Genomic DNA, 19737 nt, shown 5'->3' on the forward strand with positions numbered 1-19737 from the left:
CGAAGCCGGAAACCCTGGATATTTATTGTTTTTCATAGATTTGGTGCCTTTTGCTTTGAAACACATAGTCATCTCTGTTGTGGTACATAGCTATTTTCAAATGTTTCTTTTCTGATTTTCATTTTTCTTTAGAGTTACATTTTTACTTTAAAAACTTTTGAAACTTCTTTATCCTTTTTGTGATCTTTTTACTTGTCTTATCCTCCCACTTCCTTACGTTAAATGCTGTCTCTGGTATTTAGTTCATATTCATTGGTGCTTTTTAAAAATTAATCTTTTCAAGTCTTCTGTTTTGCTTTTTAACATTATACTTTATTTAGCTTAAATTAATTTTGTAGTATAGCAAAGGTACTTTATCATCAGAGATAAATATATATACATGTCTGTGTATGTATGTCTGTATCTTTGGTATCCAAAAGATACCATGTATATGTACATATATTTATATATGTGTGTGTATGTACACATATGTATTTCCAAAGTTAAAAGACACATATATTCCACTTCTAGCAGAAGGGAGGACTGTGAAAAACAAATCCAGTGATATATATCCAATTTTGTATAAATATATATATTCCAATTATTGTAGCAATAGGAAGAACATGAAAAAATCGAGTGGTAAATTAACAAGATTTGACAAATGTTTCCCAGCTGTTGCTAAAATACCGATTTCTCTAATATATTAAAGGAAACTTTAAATTTTAATTAAAATTCTAAAATTTAATATTCAGAGAAACATTTTTATATTTTTAAAAGACTCATGGAATTCTCTTGTGGCACAGTGGGTTAAGGATCTGGCATTATCACTGCAGTGGCTTGGATTGCTGTTGTGATGTGAGTTCGATCCCTGGCCCAGGAACTTCCCCATGCCACAGGTGTGGACAAAAAAAATAAATAAATAAAAATCCTCATTATATCATGTTAAAATTTGTGTCAAATTGCATTATGTAATATTTTATTTTTAGTCCTTTTTTTTTAATTTGCACTATTTCCCAAATACTAGGACTATTTTATAGGACTTTTTCCCAAAATCATCAGTAAGTGTGTCCTGCTTTAGCAGTAAACCTACATATAAGATTAGCTCCTGGTCTTTCTTTTTTTCTTTTAATTTGTTTTTTCTTTCACCTGCTATTTGTAGGTTTTGACCTAACTCCATGTAATTATTATAAAAGCAGAATGTGTAAATATTTTGATGATAAATATTCTTACAGTTTACCTTAACTCATTACTTGTTAAATAAATGCTATTTCTGTCAATCGTTCTTTCTCAATGTCTCTAATACTTTTGTTTAAACAAAAGTAGACTTTTAACCCTTTCCTCATGTATAATGATTATTTGAGTATGTGTATGGAGAATTGAAATCTCTTACTCAGTTATTTCTGACCTGTAAACCAATATTAGGAGAATTCTTATTTTTCTAAAATAATATGATTGTAACAATCATATGTTCTATTAGTGTATCCAGGTTATATACTTAGGGAAAAACTTGCAAGTGGATAATCCTTGCTAACAAGGTTTGCATGTATTTTTAAGATTTGCAATTTTTGTAAGACAAATTATGTTAATGTTAGTAATTTTTATTTTAACAGCATTGGGGACATCATAGATCACTATCGAAAAGAACAAATTGTCGAAGGGTATTATCTTAAGGAACCTGTACCAATGCAGGTCAGTTTTGTTTTCTTTTTCTAATAATTAGCATTTCATTTTAAAATGCATCTTTCGTGGAATGTTTATGCACACATTCATGCATTTAAAATTTGATAAAATTTAAAACTATAGATTATTCTTTAAGAAAATGAAATCTTGTAAGAGAATCTCTTAGTTTTTATTTATGTTGGTTCTAGATAATTAAGAAGTCCTTGATGGCTGTTTGAGGCTAGAAACAGTGGTGGGGACAGAAGCCAAGTTGCACTGGGTTAAGGAGTAAGTTTGTTGGAGATAAAAGTAGAGACAGCAAGGATAAATCACAGCCAGGCTTATCTAGGTGAGCTTGATAAGTAAAGAAAATAAGAAATGATGAAGATGATAAAGGGCCAAAAGGGTTTTAAAGTTTTTCTTTCTTTGTTGCCTATCGTTTTATGGTGAGAGAGTTCTGAGAATGTCTGTATACTCAAGAGGACAGTGCCAGGTGAGGGATGGGGCCTTGGCAGTACCTGATGTACAAGGTCATAGAGAAGGCAAGAATGGCTAAAATCCAGAATGTTAAGAAGAAAGATTGGTCTTGAACAAGAGGGTCTTTTGAGTGCTAGTTGCTTAGTCCATCAGATGATTGAGTAGCTTCTGTTTCTTGCCTGTCATACTTTCTGAAGTGTGGTAGGAAAAGGTTATTTCAGAGGTTAGAAAAAGTTCTTTGAAAGAGTGATTAGGAATTTTCCTGTATGGAAAATGGAAGTAGTGACATTCCAAGGGCATGAAGAAGGAATGTCAGGGGTTTTGGGTACCCAAGTAAATTTGCAGTTATTTTGTAGTATCTTGAGCTTCTCAATTTTCCTCCTCCTAGCAAGTTAGTTTCTAATGGTTTTAACCTACTATTCATTGCAGCTGCTGAAAGGGGGAGGGTGATTATTCTGATGCTTAATATAAATTTAAGAATCACCATCTCATCACATTTTAATATATCTTGCTTTACTTCCTCATGCTTTGCTGGTAGATTGGAAAGTTCAGGAGGGCAGATGTTTTGTGTTGCATTCCCATTGCTTAGAAGGGTACTTGGCTTCAGTCAAAATTAATTAAATGAGTATCTCCTCTCCAGCAAGAAGCACCCACCTCACCTTCCTTGTGTTTTCACTAATGTGTCCCAATCTTGTTGTGCTTGTTGCTATTTCCATGTCACCTTCTTTCTCTCTGCCTATCTAAATACTGCAGGTTTAAGATCAACCTCAAGTTTCACTTCCTCATTGACACCTTTCTAATATCTGTAGTAAGCACTGATATACTACTTTGGTTGGCAGTTCTGGCAGACTTTGACTAAAAATTGTTTTTTAAAACCACATAGTGTGGTATGTGCTTTCTAGAAACCACTGCTTAGAATCTTTTTATCAGGTGTCAGAGGTGTCTTTACCTCCAAATGACAGTGCTTCCACTCAGTGCCATTGCTACATCCTGTGTTCTAGTTCACCTTGGCTGTTTGAGTTAATGGTGGTTTTAATTTGTTTCCTATAAGTCCACAAATTTTATTTGCCCACAAGTTAAGTCATTCACACTGTCAGGAGAATCATGATTCTGCCTTCAAGTACATCTAGAATATGACCACCACCAGAATCTGTCCTCACCTCCCTGTTTCTACCTTTGCTCCCTTAATATCGTACAACAATCGGAGGAGTCCATTAAAAATATGAGTCAGGCCATTCACTCTTCTAATACTTAGAGGTGTTCTATATTTCATTTAGAGTAAAAGCCAAAAAGTCCTTTCAGTGGCATACAAGACCTTAGAGCAGCCTTTCATGGTCCCCTGACCTCTTTCTCCCATCTTCCTTACTCATCTCCACCCATACTGGCCTCTCTGCTCTTTGCTCCATCTGTTAACTCTGCTCAAAATGACTTTCCCTCAAATGCCCACTTGCCTCACACTGTTGTTTCATTCAAATTTTGCTCAAAAATTAGCTTCGCAATTAAAATCTACCTATAAACTTTATTTAATGTTGCTGCTTGCCCTACCTTGTAGAGCACTTAACCACCTATTACAAACAATACAACCTGCTTATTTATTAAGTTCATTATCTCTTTAGTTCATTAAAATATAAGTTCCTTGAGGGTAAGGATCATTGATTTATTCACTGATGTAGCTCAAGAACTAGAATTACACTTAATTGAATTAATTTATTAAATGAGTTTTCTGGGACAGAGGCAGGATTTATGGCTGAAGTCTCATTTAAGGAGCCTGCACACCTAAAACTCTTTGCAAAAGCTTGCTTCATTGGCTAGTTAGACTCACACCAGTAAAATTATCTACTTCCCTTAGGGAGGAGTATATAAGACTTCCTTCTCCAGAACTGTGTTGAGCTGCGAAGCTGTTCCTCCCATCATCCAGTAATTTACTTAGAACCTGGAAAGTGAAGTATTGTCCTCACCTGTGGTGTCTTCTAAAGTGTTGGAACCCTTCAGGAGTTATAGATCAGTTGATCAGCTCTCCTACTTAAAATAAATAGCATAGACCTGTATAAATTATCATGAAATCAGGTATTTAAATCCAAATATTATTGTAATAATAGGTCTTAAATAACAGACTACAAATATGCTTGATCTTGTACCAATAATAGTAAATATTATCACTACTTATAATAAAGACTGATTAATACAAATCTATATAACCAGGGAAGTAGTCATCAACATTTAGCATCTGAATCCAATGTACCTATTTAAATTTTTTATATCCTTAAGTAATTTTCTGAGTTATTTGTAGAGGTAGGAGTAAAGGTATAGTTTAAAAACAACTTTATTAGAAAAGGAAAGGAAAAAAATAAAAACAACTTTATTGGAAAATTTAATAAGAATTTAAATGTAGTGAACCCAAATTTTTGTTCTATATATTCTTGCTTGTAAAGGCTTACATACCTGAAATGGAAGGCAGCTAACTGTTCATCCACTGTCATGCACGGACTTCAACATATCTGTCTTGTAAATCCTAATTCCAGATTTACATTGCTTATAAGTTCTTGCTTACAATTACTTTGGTTCTTCTCACGTTTTTACTGTCAAAATCAATACCGATTCCAGATTTTGAATATATTTCTACTAGGTTCTCATTTATGAATCTTTCTTGCTATTCTTGTTCTTATATCATCAAATGCAATACTTTTTAAAACTTTGGTGACTCATAATTTTTTTTGGAGAGTATAAACTTCTTTGCTCCATGAGTCTAAAATATTTTTTTGTTTAGGTTTATAAGCATCAGTTATTTAGAATGATTGATAATGGTGAATTTGTTGTTTTCTACATTATATGTTTCCTCCCAGTAACCTTTAGATACAAAGTACTTTTTTCCATTTACAAATCATATTAAGTAAATCTTGGTGCCCAATCATAAATATCTAAAGAATTGTCATTTTCTTTTAGGAAACAGATTAAGCTAGATTCTTGTCACAAAATACTGCATGATGATGTCCTCCTTATTTAATCACTAACTAGTTGAGAGCAGTATAGTTCTTTTTTTTCTCTTAGAAATATATCATTTATTCGGTGATTCTTGAGTTTGAGAAAATTCATCAAAATATTACCATTTAAAGAATTACATTCTGAGATTTTGCTTATCAAAATCAATTTTATCGTCACAATAGGTCCCAGAGTGTTGTTTCTTTGCATTCACATCTTCTTTGCATTCGTAATTGTCAAACATCTTTCTTTGTCATTTTTTTCTCTTTGTTTTATGAGCAGAAAATTAAGAGTTCTGAATTTTCAGCTGTGTTCAGTGAGAACTAATTTTTAAAAACCAACGGAGATGGCCTTTTATGCTTTTTTGAAAAATGCCGCAGTAGTTAGGAACACATCAAAAAATGCCAAAGGGTTAATGCAGTAGAGATGGTTTATTTCAGTGTTGCATCACCCTCTACACCAAGGGTTGGCATAATTTTCTGTAAAGGACTAGATAACAAATATTTTAGATTTTGTGGGCCATTCAGTCTCTGTAACTCTGCCTTTGTAGTGTGAAAGCAACCCGAGACAGTATATAAAGGAATGAACATGGCTGTGTTGCAGTAAAACTTTATATCCAAAAGCAGGCAATAGGCTGAATTTGGTCCATGTACTATGATTTGTCAACCCCTGCTCTTTAGCATACTTGGGAATAATTGTTGAATAATGATGAATGGCTCTTAAGATAATGAAATAGCAGAATGTTTGAAGATATAGGAAAAATAAGATTCGCTAAAGTCCTATTACCTACCTTAGATTTATAAAAGGATCAGCTGAAGTCTCTAAGGAAACAGAATCATAAAATATTAATTCTTGCAAATAGAGCTGCTCAAAAAAGAAACTGGGTCCACTGGACCCTCATGGTAATACTGAAGGCTGACTTATTTTGTGAATATCATTATAAGGGCACTCATTATTTTCCTGACATCTTTTGTTATTTAAGGGATTTAGCAATTAGACATATGCTCTCCCATTAAGTCAGAGGATTATGTAAAATCATGCCATGAAAACCACAGGATTATGGGAAAAGTGACACATAAAGATAAGTAAGAAGCTAGTAAAAATGAATAGTTTTTATACATGCTAAATGGTTAAGAAATATTTAAGTACTATAATAAATATTTTACCATTAAAAAGACCTAGAGTTTTCTTGTGGAAGAAGCCTTTGGAAAGGTTGTAAATACTGGGAAGTGGTAGAAGGAGGATTGTATGAAAACAGACCCATTCTGACACCAGTTGTGGATGGATAGGTATGAGGTGTAACACTTAGTGACGCTAGGGAGGCTGTTAGGCATTTGAGATGTGTTTTGTGTATTCCTATGCATCTGACTTGAGGTGGGTACAGATTTCTGCATTCACCTTGTGTTTCCTATAGATGTAATTGTGCATAAGCAAACATTAATTTGCTTTATGCTTAAATTGGTTCTAATCTATAAATTATGCTGGGATAAATTCATGATTTTTCAAAACAATGTTGTCTTAAAACACAACAAAGTTGTATTTTAAAAAATAGGAGTTTCCGTCTTGGCGCAGTGGTTAACGAATCCGACTAGGAACCATGAGGTGATGGGTTTGATCCCTGGCCTTGCTCAATGGGTTGACCATCTGGCGTTGCCATGAGCTGTGGTATAGGTTGTAGATGTGGCTCGGATCCCTCATCGCTGTGGCTCTGGCATAGGCCGGCGGCCACAGCTCTGATTGGATCCCTAGCCTGGAAACCTCCATATGCTGCGGGAGTGGCTCAAGAAAAGGCAAAAAGACAAAAAAAAAATAGCTTATTAGTTGTCCATGTTCTTGAGAAATGGTAAAGGAACCTTTTTGAGAATTTCTTTGAAAAGCAAAGGATCTGTTCATATATGTTACATTATTTTACATTTTAGTATTAAAATCTTTTAATGTCTAAACAGACATATAATCTATTTTTTAAATTGGTAATTTGGTAGATTTTTACCTCATTTCCATCAAGGATTCATGAAATAATTTTAATATCTTTGAAAATTCAGGATCAAGAACAAGTACTCAATGAAACAGTGGATGGCAAGGAAATTTATAATACAATTCGTCGTAAAACAAAGGATGCTTTTTATAAAAATATTGTTAAAAAAGGTTATCTTCTAAAAAAGGGTAAGTGTAAGCTTTTAAGACTAAAGATTCAATTTCAGCATTTTACAATTACCATTTAACTGAAAGCATTGTGAATATTGGTCAGAAAACTTAGCATTGAGGATACATATTTAATAAGCTTGTATCTGAGTCTTTCTCCCTTCTTCTAACCCTACTTTTTTTTTTTCATTTTTTTTTTAAGTAAATTCTTGTTGGCACTTAGCACATTCATGGTATTGATGTTCTATTTTATATATTTACCTCGGTTTGTCATTAAGAAATGTTAGGAGGTTCAAGGGGCACATGGTTATTTAGTAGAGAGTTTTTTTTCCTTATGAGTAGAAAATAAGCAGGAATTTTAAAGATTTTATCAAAATAAACTCTAAAGATACAGATAAGGTACCCTTGTCACTTATTCAAGTTCACTTATTCATTATAACAAGCAATATAACAAAAGGTACTTTTCTACAGAGGAACTACAGATTTTTTTTCATTTTATAAGGATTGGTATTTTTTTTATGCTTTGGAATAAAAGTTGAAACATTAAATTTTTTAGCAACAGTGTTTATGATTTTAATAAACGTGATTTCATAGTTCATTATTTGACTAATGGTAAACAATTTCTTTTAACAGGCAAAGGAAAAAGGTGGAAAAATTTATATTTTATCTTAGAGGGCAGTGATGCCCAACTTATTTATTTTGAAAGTGAAAAACGAGCTACAAAACCAAAAGGATTAATAGATCTCAGTGTGTGTTCTGTCTATGTTGTTCACGATAGTCTCTTCGGCAGGTAAGAAATTGGTTTCCTGTTTCTTTTTGGAATTGTCTTGATGATAAATAGTATGTTCAGATCATTTCAAAGCATGCTGATTTTGAGAGGCCTAAAATAATCTGAAAATGCCACATTTACTTTCTAGGGTAATTTTTGTCTTCCTTAGTTATTTTAGACTAAATTATGCATAAAATTCTACTCCATTGCATTACACAGAAATCTTTGGAATGACATCTCCTGTAGTAAGACTTGATCTGTATATAGTGTTTCCTCCTTGTACCTCCGCCAGACATTTGAGTGACTGACTTTGTCTTGTCACCTTTCCACTGTTGTATCACTACTCAGCGCATCTGATAGTACTAGGTACACTCAGTTGTACTGTTAACTTATTCTTTTTTTTTTTTTTTGTCTTTTGTTGTTGTTGTTGTTGTTGGTATTTCTTGGGCTGCTCCTGTGGCATATGGAGGTTCCCAGGCTAGGGATTGAATTGGAGCTGTAGCCACCGGCCTATGCCAGAGCCACAGCAACGCAGGATCCGAGCCCTGTCTGCAACCTACACCACAGCTCACGGCAATGCTGGATCATTAACCCACTGAGCAAGGGCAGGGACCGAACCCGCCACCTCATGGTTCCTAGTCGGATTCGTTAACCACTGCGCCATGACGGGAACTCCATGTTAACTTATTCTTAAGAAATAATGACATTAAGAAACAATTGTATAAACACAATTATTTCAGTAGGAAAGAGGAGAGTGTTGCAGATTTGAAATTAAAACATCTTGTCAGGGTTTTTTTTTTTTTTTTAATATAAATGTATAAAGTCAAGTCCTGAACATCACAAGGCAAATTCAGCTCTTGATTATTTCTAGTTTTGTGTAACAGTGGCCTTTCTTTATCTTTCACCGTCAATATTATCAATAATCTATTCCAGGGAGTTCCTGTTATGGCTCAGTGGTAAAGAACTTGACTGAGGACATGGGTTCAATCCCTGGCCTCACTCAGCTGGTTAAGGATCTGGCATTACTGTGAGCCGTGGTATAGGCTGGCAGCAGTTCCAATTTGACCCTTGGCCTGGGAATTTACATATGCCACGGGTGGGGCCCTAAAAAGCACCCCCCCCCCCCCCCCCGCCAAAAAAAGATCTTTTCCAGGGTCTTTTTAGATAGACTTCACAATTAGCATTAGGATTAATACTTAGCATTATGGTTAATAAAACACAAAGCAATTAAAACAAATGTTTTTAATAACTTATTTTCCGATACAGGATGGCATTTCTAACTAGGTAAATCTAGTTTATCTTATTTAAGGTAGGAAACTTCAAGAGAAATACCTGTAGAGCATTACAACTCATTCTTGCCCCCAAACTGTGCTTAGGAGATCACATTAGTGTTACTTAAAATTTTAACATATCATCCATTTTTAAAATGGTCAAATAGGTTTGGGAAATGCTGAAATGAACAAATAATGTTCTTTACAGGGGGACATTTTGGAATTTTAGCCAGTGTTTGTACTGTGAATTACTAAGAGCAAGAAGCTGTCCAAAAGTAGATAAAGAAAGAAAGAATCCAAGCAGAAAAAGTTGGCTTGGGGCAAGGTGGTATTTTTTTTTGGTCTTTCTGTCTTTTCTAGGCCCGCAGCCACAGCATGTGGAGGTTCCCAGGCTAGGGGTCTAATTGGAGCTGTAGCCACTGGCCTATACCAGAGCCACAGCTGGACAGCACTGCTTGTTAGGGTGTTTTCCTCACCACTTGAGTTGCACAGCCATACAATTTTTCCAGGTTATTTTCAGTATTAAGAGGTGTCTAAGTGTTTAATTTCTTTATATTAAACTTCTGGCTTTTAGTGCCATTTTACTTTAAATATTAGCTGTTTCAGAAGCACAGGTTGAAAGATAGTTCAGTTATACAGAGAGTTATTGCTATAGTGAATATTTACATGGGAATTTTACACCTCTATCTTTTCTGAGGCTGAATATTACTGTGGCAGTATTTATTGTTTTATTTATATTTAAGAAGGATGTTTTCCAAAATATTAAATTTTAGGTTGGTGATTATTTCAGCATTTTAAAGCTTTTTTCTTTTTTTCCTTTTTTTTTTTTCGTCTTTTTAGGATCACACTGGAGGCATATGGAGGTTCCCAGCTAGGGGTCAAATCGGAGCTACAGCTAGTGGCCTACTCCACAGCTACAGCAACATCAGACCTCAGCGGCATCTCCTACATACACTGCAGCTCACAGGCACCTCTGGATCCTTAACCCACTGAGCGAGGCCAGGGGTCTAACCTGTGTCCTCATGGATACTAGTCAGATTCGTTTCTGCTGAGCCATGACGGGAACTCCATTTTATTTTATTTTATTTATTTATTTATTTTAATTGTACAGTTGCATTGTTTAATTATAATTATCATAAATTCTTTGATGGAGAGGAAATCAGAATCAGATGTAAGAAGACTTCAGCATTCCAAGAACGATGTCAAATGACCCCCTTCATGGTGGATTATGCTCTTATTTACTATGAGATATATTTCTTCTCCAGAGATTCCTTGTTTATGTATCAATTGTAGATTTTTGATTTGCAGTTATTCTGAAGTTTTGATATGAGTCTATATGTATATGAGATTGTTTTAAGTTGTTGTTCTCTTAATTGCAAGTTCAACTCCAGTGTCCTGCATTCATACCCACCTCTTCTCATGATATCTGATTTTGGTGGTATAACTGTAAATGAATGATTTCATATCTTTACTGTACATATACCTTTACTGGTGAGCCTTGTCATTTGTGGAATTTTTGTTTCCTGTTGCTGCATTTTCTTTTCTGCCTAGAGAAGTTCCTTTAGTATTTGTTGTAAGGCTGGTTTAGTGTTGCTGAATTCTCTCAACTTTTGCTTATCTGGGAAGGTTTTGATTTATCCTTCAAATCTGAATGAGAGCCTTGCTGGGTAAAGTAATCTTGGTTGGAGGATTTTTCCTTTCATCACATTAAGTATATCATGCCACTCCCTTCTGGTCTGCAGAGTTTCTGCTGAAAAATCTGCTGATAACTTTATTGGGGTTTCCTTGTATGTTACTTGTTTCTTTTCCCTAGCTGCTTTCAAGATTTTCTCTTTGTTTTTAATTTTGGTTAGTTTGATTAATATGTATCTCGGTGTATTCTTCCTTGGGTTTATTTTATATGGTACTCGTTGTGCTCGCTGGATTTGAGTGAGTGTTTCCTTTCCCTTGTTAGGGAAGTTTTCGGCTATTATCTCTTGGAATATTTTTTTCTGTCCCCTTCTCTCTCTCTTCCCCTTCTGGCACCCTTGTAATATGGATATTGGTGCATTTAATGTTGTCCCAGAGTTCTCTGAGACTCTCTTCATTTGTTTTCAATCTTTTTTCTCTTTTCTGTTCTGCATCCGTAATTTCCACTAATCTGTCCTCCACTTCACTTATTTGTTCTTCTGCCTCCTGTATTCTGCTGTTAGCTAATTCTAGTGAATTTTTTATTTCAGTTATTGTATTTTGCATCTCTTCTTAAGTTTTATATCTTGTATCTCTTTGCTCAGTGTTTCCTGTAAGTTATCCATCTTTGCCTCCAGTTATCCATCTTTGCCTCCAGTTTATTTCCAGTGTCTTGCATCATCTCCAGCATCAACAATCATCACTTAGCTGATTTTCTGGTTTTTTTTTCTTTCTCCCTTGTTTGAGTTATAGTTCTCTGTCTTTTCATTTTCATAGGTTTTTGGTGTGGTGACCTTTTTATAGATAATAGAGTTGTAGCCTCTCTTACTTCTGGTATCTGCCCCCTTTGTGGCTGAAGTTGGTATGGGGGCTTGCTGTAGGCTTCCTGATGGGAGGGGCTGATGCCTGCCCACTTGTAGGTGGAGCTGATTCTAATCCCTCTAGTGGGTGGGGCTTAGTCTCTGGATGGGATTAGAGGCAGCTGTGTGCCTGAGGGGTCTTTAGGTAGTCTGTTTACTGAGGGGAAGGGCTGTGATCCCGCCTGGATTGTTGTTTGCTCTGGGGCTTCTCAGTGCTGTCTGATGGATGGGGCCAGATTTTCCCAAAATGGCCACCTCCAGAGAAAGGCAGCTGCTGAATATTTCTGAGAGCTTTGCTTTCAATGTCCTTCCCTCACAACAAGCCACATTCACCCCTGTTTTCCCAGGATGTCCTCCAAGAACCGCAGTCAGATTTGACTGAGATTCCTGTGGAGACTTTGCTTTGCCCTGGGACCCAGTGTACGTGAAAGTCTGTGTGCACCTTTTAAGAATGGGGTCTCCGTTTCCCCAAGTCCTGTGGAGCTCCTGAGCACAAGCCCCACTGGCCTTCAATGCCAGATACTCCAGGGGCTCTTTCTCCCAGTGCCAGATCCCCACACGTGAGAGTTTGATGTGGGGCTCGAACTCTCACTCCTGTAGGTGAGTCTCTGTGAACCAGTTAGTTTTCAGTCTGTGGAGCTTCCCACCTGGGAGGTATGGGGTTGTTTATATTGTGAAATCGCCCCTCCTACATCTTGATGTGGCCTCTTTTTTCTTCTGGAGTAGGGTATCTTTTTTAAGGTTTCCAATCCATTTGGGTGGAGATTGCTCAGTCTTTAGTTGTAAATTTTGTTGTTTTTAGGAGAGAAGTTGAGCTCCAGTCCTTCTATTTCACTATCTTAATCCTCAGATGGGAACTCCATTTTAAAGATTTTCTACTTTCCAACATTTTGTCATTTAGACCTAATGTATCTTTTTTTCTCTTCAAAGTGTACTGTATTTCATCTTTCTCTGGATGCTTTGTGATTTTACCCTATCTTAGATTTCAAAAGTTAAACCAGTATGTGCTTGCTGTAAAAAATATGTATTTTTAAATGTATCCTAATGTTTGTGTAGCTTCTACAATCTGAGACTTGATGTCTCTTGTCAGTTTTGGAAAATTTTTCATTAGTATTTCTTTAAACAGTTTTTCTGTCACATTCTTTTCAATCTTACGAGATTCATGTTACATGGATATACCTTTTACTGTACCCCATGTGTCTATTAAACAGTTTCTATGTTTTTTATAGTTTTTTCCCTCTCTGTACCTTAGGTTGGATATTTTTCTTCTGATTTGTCTTTCAGTTCATTAATCTGTTCTTCAGTTAAATGCATTTGTTGAGGTCCTAATTTTATTTGTTAAATTTGCCCCTTTAGAATTTGTTTGATTCCTCTTTAATGTATCTAGTTATATGGCAGAATTCGCTATTTTTAAATCTTTTTAAAAAGATTTTAATCACAGTTACTTTAAACTTGTATCTATTCTCAGTTTCTGAATTATATGTAGGTCTTTGTTTTTCTTTCGGCTTTTCGGTCATTGGATCCTGATTCCTGTGTCTACTTACGTTTGACTGAAAGGGGGACATTGTGTATGAAAAACTGTAGATGCTATGGATAATGTTGTCTCCAGAAAGGATTGTTCTTCTGCCAGATAAGTTAGAGTTAGGGTGGTTCATATTGATCCCTGATTGATCAACTGGAGATATTGGTGAAGGTGTTCTGTTGGTGGTTTTCTCTCATTCTGAAGACATAGTCCTTTAGGGATCTCAGCTGAAGGCTTTCTCTTTTAAAGGTCCCAAACTCATTTGTTTCTCCCAGCTGTGAAACTCAGTTAGCTTAGTTAGCTTTTTAAACCGCTTAGGATGGTGCTTTCTGCTTATTCCCTCAGCTTCTTGCCCTGTACTGTTTAGGAATTGGAAAACACCTCAAAAGGAAAAGCTGTAGAGAATGTCAGGCTCACCTCACTCTAATCTTGGTCCCTCAAGTAGTAGTTGCTTTGGTTGTTTTCACTAACTTCAAAGAGTTGTGTTTTTTTTTTGTTTACATTTGATCCAGCCAGGAGGGTTACTCTGGTAAAATCACTTTCAGAATCAAAAGTTTTCAGCTGATATATTCCATTATTTTATGGCATTCTCAAAGCATGAAGAGATGGTTTTTTATCTTTAATAAATGTTAAGCTTGGACTTTGGGTATTTTGCTATGATTTACTAACAGTAAAGTGTAAGGTATAATCTTTGATTAAAGCAAGAAATAGAAATAACATTTATTCAATTTCAAAAACATAAAGACCCTTATTAAACATTTTCAAATCTAGTTGGAAAGACTACTTCTTCAAAAAAGATAGGAACTACTATCTAATACTGTACTTACATGTCAAATAAATTATAGTACAGTACATACTAAAGGAGGATAAGCACAAATAGCTGTTGTACATGATTGTTAGGTCATTTCATCCTCAAAATAAGCTTATGTATGAGTAGATGATGTTTCCCTTCTTTTTTTTTTTTTTTTTTTTTTGCCATCTTAAGGGCTGTACCTGTGGCATATGAAGGTTCCCAGGCTAGGGGTTGAATCACAGCTATACTTGCCAGCCTACACCACAGCCAGAGCAACTTGGGATCCCAGCCACATCTGTGACCTACACCACAGGTCATGGCAACGCCAGAACCTTAACCCATGAGCAAGGCCAGGGACTGAACCCGCATCCTCAACGTTCCTAGTCGAGTTTGTTAACCACTGAGCTACAAAGAGAGCTCCAGTGTTTCCATTTTAACAGATGAGGAAAAATGGCTAGTTGTAAAATAGAAATTGAAAAGAAAATTATAAAGAAAATTAAAATCATTCAGAACCTCCTGAGAGATAACCACTGAGAACATTTTAGGCTTAAAGAACATGTCTTTTCCCAGTTCATATAAATGTATATGATATATCATCCTGAAGCATTGAGTTCAGTAACATTTTATTTGCTTAAAAAAGTCAAGCTGTATGCAGTTCTAGCACTTCTGCTTCAATTTCACTGTAATGTTTCTATTTCTAATGCCTTTTAAAATTAATTCACATAGTACTTTGAAATACTGATAAAATAGTGCAAAAAGCTTTCTAAAATATGTGCAGCTGACATTTTCTTTTTTTAGTGATCTATTACAATGGATTTTTATTTCTCTAAGTATTGTGTTAATTTTATATAAATTATATAATTATGCTGTGATTTTTTTTCCTAAAGTCGATAGAAAGTGCTGTAATACTTTTTGTTAAACTTGCTAATAACTTTTTTGTTTGTATTTTTAAAGACCAAACTGCTTTCAGATAGTGGTTCAGCACTTTAGTGAAGAACATTACATCTTCTACTTTGCAGGCGAAACTCCAGAACAAGCAGAGGTAAGTTGTTTTTTCAGCTACTGTAAACCTTTATTCAGTCCATGTTTTCTTTTTAGGTAGACTAGAAAACAATTGCATTTAAGATAAAGTGATTAAAAGAATGCCTGAAATTGGAGTTCTCATTGTGGCTCAGCAGTAATGAACCCATCCATGAGGATGCGGGTTTGATCTGTGGCCGCACTCTGTGGATTAAGGATCTGGCGTAGCCATGAGTTGTGGTGTAGGTCGCAGACACAGCTTGGATTCTGCATGGCTGTGGCTATGGTGTAGGTTGGCAGCTGCAGCTGTGATTCAACCCCTAGTCTGGGAACTCCCATATGCCACAGGTGTAGCCCTAAAAAGAAAAAGAATGCCTGAAATCTAATCATGTATTTATTTTGAGGAATGAGAATTTTCATGTGTAAAAATTTTTTCTGAAAGAAACGCAGAAAAATGCAGTGAAGGGTTATTAGGAAAAGTCCACTTTTAACTTTATCTTTAAATACTCTATGATGTTGAGTCCAACTGAGAATGCTCATTTCAAAACCCTGTCAATGAAAAGGTTATAGATATCCTCAGTTCAGTCAAAAAGGTAAGCCAGTTAGTTTTTCTAATAAGCATTGTTGTTCTTCACTGGTTGAATTCTGTATAAAAATAAAAGTCCAGTCATCATGAGGAAAATATTTGAGGAATTTTCTATTTTTTTCTTAAGTTTAAATATGTTTACTTTTAGCACTAGCCATGGATCCATGTGCAGTGCCACTCTTAAAACTTATTAAATTTTAAGTAATGCAGTGAAGAATCTTTAAAAAAATTCTTTTAGAAATATTTTCATTTCTTTGAACCGTAATATTTTGGGAGTATTTAGTGGTATTTTGTAGAAATATGGCTCTGTTTCTTCTGCTTATACTCCATGGAAGGAACCTGAAGGTAGTTAAGTGAAAGAATGTTACTTTATTGGGAAAAAGATAATTTGACAACTGTGGATAATAAGGCAGATTCTCTTAAAGCTTTGGATCCTGGCATGGGCCCCTGACTCATAAATTTTGAAAATATCTTAGACTGTAGAATAAACTTGATGAATGAGCCATTATATTTGATGGCTCATAATTGAGTATCATATTTCAAATCTTAGAAAAATATCTCAATTGAATACTCATTAACTTACAAAACACATAAAACCATGTTTTGTGTGTATGTATCCCAAATTTTTAAGTGCAAAAATAGGGTTCAGAATATTTCAGTAACTTTGACATTTTTTTTTAATGTTAGAAATAGAGTTAGAAAAGAAATTTAAACTTGAGGATCCTGTATTCCAATTATTTTATCATGTTCTTTGTAAAGATGGGTTACACACCTTGATGACATTTTAGTATATTTTGCATGCCTCACATTACTGTATAAACATTTTTTTTTACTGTAATTATATCTACTCTTTCTATATTCTGTTTCCAACTACAACTTAAAGTCCAAAAACCCAACTGATATTTCCAGTTTTTGTTGCTTTGGTGTGGCCTGTGGGATCTGCGGTTACTCTCTTCTTTTTCTAATTGATTTTTTGGTAATTGATTTAGTCTTAATTTGCTTCACTTGAAAGAAGTTCTCTTAACAGAGTTCAGATTCAGAGTTCTCTAGAAGCATGTATGCTAAGTGAAATATATAGATTTATTTTGGATAAACCTAAAATTGTTCTTTCCTTTCTCCAGAGTACTAGATCATTAAACATTTTAGGATACAGCTGCAACTTAATATTAGACTGAAATATTTAAAAAAATCTAATGCTATATTTGAAAAACTTAAACATCACTCAGATTCCCTTATGCATTACCACCTCTGTCATGGTCTAAGGTAAAGATTGGAATGCTTGTTATCAAATCAGTCATCATCAACTGGTCAGCCCTCTTTTCACAAAACATATCAAATTGAATTTTGCCTTAGGATGCCTCAAGTTTTAACTGCTTAACTGTATGTAAATTTTTTTCAGAGGGGGAGGCTAATAAATAGCCACACATGGGTACTTAAGATTAATTTAGAGATTCTACAGTAATACAGTCAGTTTTACAGTAATTATAATTGTTTTGGTCATTGTTTTACTTTGTTGGAGTATACATATATTTAAAGCACAGGATGGGTACTCTGAGTATAGAAATGGCAGTTTAGAGAAGGAAAGAACAATTAAATTTGGGAAAAAAAACAAATTGATGATTGGAAACTTCATAAACTGTTGTATATTATATTACTTTGAAATGCTATTATTTTTTGTAGGATTGGATGAAAGGTCTACAGGCATTTTGCAATTTACGAAAAAGTAGTCCAGGAACATCTAATAAACGTCTGCGTCAGGTGAAACTTAATTTTCTCTGTGTTTATCACAAATTTGTGATTGTGTTTTGCTTTATCACTTTGCTCTTTATTTATATTTCTCTATGAACTGTTTGTTTTTTGGTTTTCCCCCCAACCCCAACACTTGCAGCACGTGGAAGTTACCACGCCAGGGCCTGAACCCAAACCGTAGTTGCAACCTGCACCAGAGATGCAGCAACTCAGGATCCTTAACCTGCTGTGCGCCACATGGGAACACCCACACTATGAGCTATTTTGGGCAACAGTTAAAACACTTTATGTAGAGTTCTTAAGAGAGGTTAATCTCTTCAGGTATTTTTAAGCCATGCTCCCACTTGCTTCAGCAGCAGGAGAAATAGTTGTTTCTTCATGAAAGAGAATGTTCTTTTACATACCTTCTGGGTATGTAGTCCATAATGCCATCTTTTGAAAACATACCAAGGACTTTTTTCCTTCTACTTAAATTAACAACAGCAAGCCAACAACAACAGAAACTATTGTGTTTGGCACTTTCATTATTTTTTTTTCAAAAAATTATTTTGGCCTGTGTCAAAAAAGAAAAACTAAAGGTACTTACTGAAAATGATCATTTGACTGAAAGTACGAAATCCAGTAAACTTTTGGGTTTTTCATTAATTGCTCTTGAAACTTATTGCATAACTCATAGGTAGTATCCCATCTTATTTGAAACCTTAACATGTCCTATATGTTCATTTATGGAGAGTTAAACTAGGCTTTCTCTTTTTTTCTAGGTATGTAAAGTCAACTTTATTCCTTTGATTTCTTTGCTTTTTTCTTTTAGTTATCCCTAGATAATTGGAAAAAGTTAGGTAAATTTAACATTCTTGGAGTTTTGAGGAAACCTTAGACAATATTTATTGACCAAGGTGACTTGTTTTATTTATGGGAATTCCAATAAGGTTGGTGAATTTAACATACTGTTCTACTGAAAGTGGATAAATGGTTATTATTTGGATGACTCCTAAGTTATAGTCCCTGCAGCTAGAAGTTTGATCCTTTGCCTTGAGACATTTAATTACATGCATAATCACTGTTTTCTCAAAACATATTTTAACATTTTGTAAGCTATGGAAAATCAGATTGAACTTTTGTGGATTGTATCTTGTGTGAAATTTTAGGCATGAAATTATCATTTGTAGGTATAATATAAATCATAATGATATAATAACATATCTTGAGCCTTTTTTATGTACCAGGTACTCTGCTGTGTGCTTTTGTACATATCATTTCTAATCTATACTCTAACAGTGTAGATTCTATTCTGATTTTATATCTGAGGAAGATGAGGCTCAGAAACTTACTTGTGCAAGGCCACACAAGTAATTGGTAGAAGGGGTGAAAGAGAACCTGATACTAGAGAGTATAACTTTTGACATCAAAACTGAAAAATAGGAGTTCTTTTGTGGCAGAGCAGGTTAAGGATCTGGCATGGTTGCTATCGTGACTTGGGTTGTTGTTGAGGCTTGGGTTCGATCCTAGGCCTGGAAACTTCCACATATCACAGACGTGGCCAGAACAACAAAAAACAAACAAACCCACATATGCACACACAACTTGAAAAATGACTTAGCTTTTTTGGATCTCTAGCCTTTTCTGTAAGAGGAGAAGGTAGAACCAGTGTTTAAAGTGTACTTTCTAGCTGTGGAACTCTGTATAGAAATAAAATCTTCCAGATGAACATTAATATAACATTAGATTTTGATTTGGGTAGTGACAGTTGCTTACTTAAATTAGTAAAGAATCCTCAACTTTATTTTTCTCTGAACCATTGTTTTATGGTAGAAAAGGTGTGTTTATTTCTGCAAGAATATAATTGGAGGAATAACTTATAAAATAAAATTGAATTTATTTTTTTAAGTGGGACGACTATGTGAGTGTTTATTTTATGTCACTTAAAAGGGAAACTATAACTGAAGGTCATGCTTTCTGGAAAAAAAGAGAAAATAAATCACTATTTTGGGTTTTTATTTTGTAATAGTTGCCTTTGAAACCTAATGCATAATTCTTGAAATCTAGGGTAACAATTTTTGTGTTTTCTTTAGGTCAGCAGTCTTGTTTTACATATTGAAGAAGCCCATAAACTCCCAGTAAAACATTTTACTAATCCATATTGTAACATCTACCTGAATAGTGTCCAGGTAGCAAAAACTCATGCAAGGGAAGGGCAAAACCCTGTATGGTCAGAAGAGTTTGTCTTTGAGTAAGTCTTATTTTATCATTACATTAGATGCTT

At 34.8% G+C, this 19737-nt stretch overlaps 1 protein-coding gene across 3 annotated transcripts in view; it reads left to right on the forward strand.

The window, feature by feature from the left end:
* Positions 1-19737, forward strand: part of RASA1 (RAS p21 protein activator 1) — a 119824-nt gene that overhangs the window by 76739 nt on the left and 23348 nt on the right. For all 3 annotated transcript variants that reach the window (XM_047778238.1, XM_047778237.1, XM_047778235.1), the window contains exons 9-14: positions 1590-1668; positions 7137-7257; positions 7870-8026; positions 15074-15161; positions 17406-17483; positions 19547-19704. In XM_047778238.1, the coding sequence (XP_047634194.1) occupies positions 1590-1668; positions 7137-7257; positions 7870-8026; positions 15074-15161; positions 17406-17483; positions 19547-19704 (681 nt within the window). The remainder of the gene's footprint in view (positions 1-1589; positions 1669-7136; positions 7258-7869; positions 8027-15073; positions 15162-17405; positions 17484-19546; positions 19705-19737) is intronic.

The sequence above is a fragment of the Phacochoerus africanus genome, chromosome 4 (genome assembly GCF_016906955.1).
Source record: "Phacochoerus africanus isolate WHEZ1 chromosome 4, ROS_Pafr_v1, whole genome shotgun sequence".
Lineage (NCBI taxonomy): Eukaryota > Metazoa > Chordata > Mammalia > Artiodactyla > Suidae > Phacochoerus > Phacochoerus africanus.